This window comes from Alligator sinensis, unplaced genomic scaffold (genome assembly GCF_000455745.1).
Source record: "Alligator sinensis unplaced genomic scaffold, ASM45574v1 scaffold1040_1, whole genome shotgun sequence".
Taxonomy (NCBI): domain Eukaryota; kingdom Metazoa; phylum Chordata; order Crocodylia; family Alligatoridae; genus Alligator; species Alligator sinensis.
Window position 1 is genome coordinate 232,161 of NW_005843167.1, and position 7,500 is coordinate 239,660.

The window sequence follows — 7,500 nt, forward strand, 5'->3', positions numbered from 1 at the left end:
CTGTGCTACACTAATTTAAATTGCTTACTTAGCTATAGTCTTATTAGCCAAAGTCACCTGAGAACTTCTGAAGAGTGCAGATCATGTAAAGGTGTCTTGCCATTGCGTAACTACCTTTAATATGTGGAAACACAAGAACAACTGCTTGGCACTTGCCATGAATAGGGCAGTAGTTAAATAGATTGGTGTGGGAGATGTCACAGTAGCTCTTTAAATTATGAAGAGGGAGATAAGAGTGCAGTATCTCAGATGCTACAGAGATCTCCTGGTTAATGGGGATTGAAATATTGTTCTTGTCAGTTATCTCCTGGAGTAGAGATCACAAAGATGTGATCAGATTTTTACCCTGTTTTAAGATGTAGACCTTTCAGACTTAACAATCAGCAAATTCAGATGTTTGATGTTTTATGTAAATGGTTAAAATTGAAGACTGTCACCACTGGTCATTAAAAGTCCAGTGCCCCCTTTTATAGAAGGAGACTACGTTTCATTTGATTTTCTACCCCAATTCCATTTTGGGGAATTATGTTTTTCTTCCCTAAACATTCTCTTTCATTTTGACTAAGTAAGATAGTTGTAATTTGTTATCATAAGTTGTCCATTAGTTTGACTATGTGCTGTTGTATTCTAGCCTACGGCTGGTAAGCTTCACTGATGTGTAAAGTGATATCCATATTTACCAATTTTCGTAGCGACTCAGTTCTCTACAGCTGCAGGTTATGCAAGTGCATGAGGAATTCCTCCGACTGGTCAGTTTTTACACAGATCTGAGTACAGTGACCCTCTGATTCTAGTTCTCTTTGTGGTGCTGGCTTCTCCAGAGAGATTGGGAAATAGGCAGGGACATGGTGCTTGCCATCCTTGCTCCATTAAGCACTGGAGTTCACTGGGCATAGAATGAATCTACATTTCAAACCATTAAGGATTGTAGAAGCAGCTGTGTTCTCCTGGTGTGCCAGGGGGCTCTGAGTGATATCTCCTCTTGAGGTACAATGTCTGTAAGACAATGGGGCTGTGAGGCTCTTTCAGTGTAGGCTGAAGCCTATAGTTTGCATAGTTGGGACTTGCTTTGAGATTAAAAGTACCTATAAATGTAAGTGGTTATTATAAGCTGCTGCCATTTGCAGAAGCTAGTTTTTGCTTCATTTGTGGGCTCTGGGTAAAGAATTCATGGTGGAATTTATTTTGGAGTAAGTTATTTTGGATATCAACTCATTTCCCTAAGGATAGCTTTCCAGATTTCTTGTTTTACTTGACTAGTGAAGTTAGAAACGAATTGATTGTATTACTCTTTATTGATATTATTTTGTTGCTGTTCAAACAGAGGGACATGGGTTTTAATCTTTGTGATTATAAATGAGTATTTTACTGCTTGTGGAAAAGAAAACATTTGAGAGTTTGATCAGTCCTCCAACACTAAGACAAATCTGGATAAGGAGAAGAACTATATGAATTTCTGGGAGATCCAATGTGAATTAAGGTCCACATCCTATAGATGGGGGCCTTAGCATTATCGCATATGTTTAACATTATGAAATGACTAATCCCATTGTCTTTAATGGGGCTAATTGCTAATAAATTAGCAATGAAGTACAAGGCTAATGCGTTCATTTATTGACAACTAAATTTTTAACTAGCAGAGAATTTCAGAATGTTACTGGGTAAGGTAATCTGCAATTCATTTAAAAAAAAAAAATCAAATCTTAGCAATTCAAATTAGTTTGTAGCTATTAACTTTGCTAGAAGGTTTGAAAGACCTTATGTTTTGTGTTTAGGTTATAGGGTTTATGAGTTAGAATGGGAGTTAGCAAAGTTGCCAGTTGTCCAAAAATTTACAGACCGTCTGTAAATAGCCAGCCTAAAAATGCCTGTACGTACATTTCTTAAAAATAATAGAGCCTCCATAAAAATAAGAAGTCCTGAGCTTGTTTCAAGATTCAGTGCCCAAATTAAACTGCATTCAAGCACTGATGCTGGACAGAAAGAGCAGAGCAGCTCCATCTTGTGTCTAAGCAGGTGCGCTGCTTGATGTCCTCCAGTGAGCTGTCTGTCATGGCTGTCTGACTTATCGTAGTTTCCATACTTCCTTGCGACAGGGATGGTGTTGCAGAACATGGAATGGGGGAAGAGATGACAGCTGGGGGGGTCAGTGCCATGATAGGGGAGAGTGGTGCCGGTGGGGTAGGACTTGGGGGGGAAGGGGTGCGAGCAGGGTGCAGAGTATAATTAGGAGTGTCAGGGTATTGGGTTAGTAGGGGCAGCAGGGTGGAAAACCAGTGCTGCAGTCATAGGGCTGCCAACCTGAGGCTTGTTTTTGAGATGGTAAAAACGTGTGTGTATGTGTGTGTGTATCTCTCTATATATCTATATAGAGATATAGATCGATAGATATCTATCTACCTATCTATAAATAAATATAGAGATATATCTATATAGATTGTCAGTAAAAAGTTTGCCAATTGCCAGTTTAAAAAAAAAAAAAGTCTTGGGGTTAGTAACCCTGTTATCAAAGTTCTAGCACAGTATGAAAGAGAGAGAGAGAATGAAAAGAGCTTTGTGAATCAAAACTCTTCATTGCAAAGAAAAGGATACAATTTGTAAAATTATTGTATATTTAATGAGCTGCTAGCAGAAGGTATTATCCTATATAATTTGTAAACTCCAAACTGGCGATAACTTTCTTGGAAATGTTAGTGTATAAGGAATGTAGGATTGGACCCTAGATTGGGAACCCTTTAAATTTGACTTTTTCCATTTATTTGCAACATTTATATAATTTTCCTTTTCAAATAAAATACTTCTTTTTTTTATTTCAAGGTAAATATACTGTCACTATTCAGGAACCAAATCTTATCATTTTAATTTAATTTACACTTTTACTACAGTTGTAAAACAATGTATATGTTGTGATGAAGGGGTGAGAATGAATGAGGAAGTGAATGTTCTTGACTCCAGAGGGCTAAAATTTGATTAGTGATGGCGAGGGTGGGGTGGAAGAAGGATTCTTAAGTCAAACAGCATCTTTTTTGTATAGAATTACCTAGCTAAAGAAAGACTTTCTCTTTTGTATGATTAACAAGTACGCAAACATTGCATAATTTAATAAAAATGAGTAACCAATTCATTTATGGTTATTAAAGTATGAGTGAGAAATGTATTTTTATCTTCCCATTTACAAAGGTGCCGCAAAGCCGAGCACAAGTAAAATTCATGGTTAGTTAGTTAATCAGAACAACTAGGAAAAGAGTACTATAGAAAGCACAGTAAAAATTTCAGCAGTGGGTTTTATTTTATTTTATAGGCACTGTTCATCTTACTTTGGTTGGGTTTCAATATTATGACCAAGTTAATAATAATAAAAAGTACACATGACTTTAATTATTGAACCAACAGACTGAAATCCAAAAATGACTCTTTGCTGTAGCTCTTGGTGAAGATGCTATAGTCTGTCAGAGCTGTTCTCTCATTGGCTGGTTGTCATTCAGGCTGGGTTGTCATGTGACTGCCTGTCTGTGCCTGCTGTACAGGTGAGTGGATGTTCTGCACAGCAAGTGTAGACAGGCAGACACATGACAACTCCGTCCAGCCAATCCCTTGGATCCATCAGGGGGTCCTTTCCTCACCGTCTCATAAGAATCAGTCTGTCCCATTCCAAGTTTAGGGAATTTGTAGGGGCAGGGAACACACATGACAGAATTACACTTTAAAACATTAGGGAGCTGTAGAACAAGTACATCATTTGATTTTATTCAGAAAATATGCTTTTATTACATAATAGTTGTGCTGACATTTATATGAGATGGGATTTCAATAGAATGGCCACACTGAACGTTTTTAAAAGAGCAATGATTTAAATCATGGTTTATTTTAAATGCAGTTCATACAAAAGTTTGCCTATATACTGTAATTGCACAGCATGTCATGATTTAACCAGATGTTTTTACTCTTCTTAGAAACGCAGAAATACTGACATTCAAGATAAAGGATATGTTTACACAGTACATATTTTCTAGGAGCAGATAAGTACCACAATCTTGCATGTAAAAAAAAAATCTTTCTGTATAAATGGAAGCAACCCAATAAGGCAGAATATGCTGGAAGTGAAACTGATGTTATATGAGACTTTTGTTTTAGAACATTCAAAGGGAGTTTAGTTTACTAATAATTCATTTAGCATAACATTTTAATTTCAAATTCCCCTGAGCATGCCTAACTTATGTTAAACAATAAAAAATAAAAAACAGTGTTGGATTAAAATGTATGTTCCATATTTTTTTAATATAAATTATGGTTTCTCAAGTCATTGTTGCTCACTAGCGCCACCAGGAGTAGTTTTTAGAGGTCATTCTAACTGTATTTTTAGACTTTTCTAAAACCTGTGCCATACTGAACAAAAGGAATTCAAAAATTACTCCAGGTTGAACATTGGCCAGAATAGGGTTGATTTTTATTAAAGGGCTACAAGATAAATATTTTTCAGTATTTTTGTTTGTTTGTTTTTTAAGTTTCATGATAGATATGAACTATTCTACTATTCTGGCCCTAATTTCTATATTGCTTCAAGTAACAGACTAGTTTCAACTTTATGCATTATCAGCTTTAAACCTTGCAAGTTGAAATTTAGGTATATTAAAAAAACCCCCAAAAAACACGACCAAAAACTCCATGTATAATTTATTTCAGTTAAGACAATAGATGTGTAATGTCTTCAACTATTATTTAAAATGTTATAGGAATTCCAAGTGAAATTACAGCTGAGTACTTCTAAGGTTGTACTTTTGCCCTCCAATAGCCTGACAGTTTTAAAAGATAAGTTCATAATGTCGACTACTCCATTGCTTTCATGAAAAGTAAATGATAAATCAGAAATGCTTTTAAAACTACATAAAATGATTTGTTAATTTTAAGTTTCATCTGCTTTCATTTGTGGATTTGGTGCTCAAAAGTGTCAAGGATCTTTACCCTGGAGGAAAAACCTAGGAGCGTGCCTTTCTATTGTTCTTTTTTGGAACGCTGAAACAATTGTCTAGGAAAAAAACCCAAACAATCCACCCTTGGAACCAATAGCACAAAAGGATCAAAGCCTAAATGCACAGGGCACTTTAATATGGGCAGCAAGTATTTGTGGAACAGGGTTGGGAGGGCGAGGATAAAAGGAGGTGAGTTATTTGGTGGTGTTCTAGAAATCAGAAATTACTGACCAAACACAGGAAGACTGAATAGAATAATGCGGTTCAGTGGTTTTAAGAAGTGGAACTGAGGAGAGTATATTTCATTCTTAAACTAACCGTTTCACTTAGTACTTCATGATCAGGCTGTTATAGTCCGTTGGTTAATATATACTTTAAAAAGGCACTCGTTACATGTTTACAAAAATTGTGCACTGAGTGGCTATTTTTTGTGCAATATATGATAAAGGAATTAATAAAATATAGTTTGATTTAAGTAAATCACTATTTCAAATATATTATGAAAGCATAGGAATGCAGAAGCAGAAAACCTCGTAGACTACTACGGAAACCTATATTAAAATATCATTGAAGGGTCTGACTTTAACTGTTGGTAGCTACAGAACTGAATTAAGACTGAAATTTTATGCAATTGCAACATGTACTGTTCTGTATTCAAGTGGGTGATATATATTTTAAAGAAACTATATATAATGCAGTACTAAAGCACACTGGAGTGAATAAAGAGAGTTCCAACTTTAATTTTTGGTATTTCCTGTCTCTTGTAGGTAAAAGCCTGACCCTTAATGTTATTTTAACTTGGAATTTTCTATGCAGCACAGTTCTAGTAAGTAGAGCTCTTTGCAAGTAAGGTTGAAATATGCAGTTGGAGATGAGAAAAGCACTATTCCTAAAATAAAATACTTTTTTTTTTTTTAAGTAAAGAAATTGGATCTTGGACGACGTATGAGACCATTTTTATTTATTTCACATTCTGATTAATATATTTGATTCCCTAACCCTGACACGATTGTATTGTACTATTTAATATGTCTAGAAGTTAGAAAAATGCTGGTATTTTACTTTTTTTTGCTTATAGTATTTCCCACATAGCAATGATACTTGGGTGGTCTGCAGAAGTGTGTTTGTGTGTGAGGAGTGGGGGAAGGTGGTAGTGTTTTAGTCTATCTGGCTAAGACAAACACATTAGCCAGAGCGAATAGCCCTAACAGGGGAGGGAGAACATGCAACTTAGTGACAAAGGGTTGAAGACTCAGTGGCTTTTTCTCCCTTTGAGCATTTTTTTCAATGTGTCTGTCTGGAATTTGATTTCATTTCTATAAGGTCAAGGAGTTGCTTCCTTTAGTTCCTGTTTTCCTTCTTTTTATTAAATGAGTCGTCATCTTAAAAAAAAATTATTTTTTCTTTTCCCCCATTCTCCCTCTACTTACTTTTTTGGACATAATAGTTTATTTTTTAAAGAAAATGACTTGTCTAACTGATCCATTGTACAGAAACACGGACCTAGCGGTGAAAAGGTGGTTGTACTGATTTTAATTTGCCTTTTCTGTTGTTGTGTTATCTATAGGAAAAGTCTTTCACATCAGACAGTCCACTGTATGCATTCGTTTTGAGTGCTTGTACAGTTGTGGAACCATGAAACTGTCTAAATTTTTAAATTTATCCCTCCCTAAATGCAATTAATATTTCCAGTCTGTGCAAATCCTATTGTTTCTTCTTTGTTCTCTAATAGTCTGGTTATTGATGGTATGTGTTTCTATGAATGCACATTTATAATTTATTTTTATAATCAGATTCCCATAAATATTCTTTCCTTATTAGTATCAAATCAAATGTCTGCAATAAAGTATGATTCTTTTTCTCTGGCTGGTTAAAATCAACTAGACCTTGTTTCAACTCAAACTGTGTTTGTTTTTTTCTCAAGAAGAGTAGGGTTACTTTAATTCATATTTTGAAATTGTTTTGATTGCTGTATTGAAGTACGTATTTCCTTGTCCCTTACAAACAATACAGTCTTTCTTTTCCTATCTATTTGCATACTGCAATCTCCCTCCATTTTTTCCAAAACTCACACCAAGGGGGCCCCCCTGTATCTTCAACCATATAGTCTATAAATGTAACTTTGAGGAGTGGTGGGGGTGGCGGAAATAATTCCTAAATACATGGAAGTTTCATGTATTTCAAGTTTCCTTGAAACTATAGCTGAGCAAATTTCTTAGTGTGGAGCAAAGACTCTGAAGCCTACGTATTTCCTTCCACTTAAACAAAATTCAAGCCATGAAACTTCAGATTTGCCATGCCTAAAACAACTTTTATATTAGAAGCAAGAAATATTAATGTATATGAATTGTTTCATTTCTCTGCTTTTCCTGTTGCCTCTTATTTCTGTTAACAACTTTGCATTAAACGTGCTATTACTTTTCTGATCACTTTTTCTAAAATAGATCAAGAACACAAAATTCTGATCACATTGTAACTTATTAGTAAAATATTTTTTCTGTGCCAAAGACGAGATAAAATCTCTTGTGGA

At 35.1% G+C, this 7,500-nt stretch overlaps 1 protein-coding gene across 1 annotated transcript in view; it reads left to right on the top strand.

Moving 5' to 3' along the window:
- DNM3 (dynamin 3) overlaps positions 1–7,500 on the top strand; it is a 127,972-nt gene that overhangs the window by 120,329 nt on the left and 143 nt on the right. Inside the window, exon 16 of the mRNA XM_025194182.1 lies at positions 3,954–7,500. This exon is cut by the window's right edge and continues 143 nt beyond it. Coding sequence (XP_025049967.1) covers positions 3,954–4,013 — 60 coding nt within the window. The 3' untranslated portion in view covers positions 4,014–7,500. The remainder of the gene's footprint in view (positions 1–3,953) is intronic.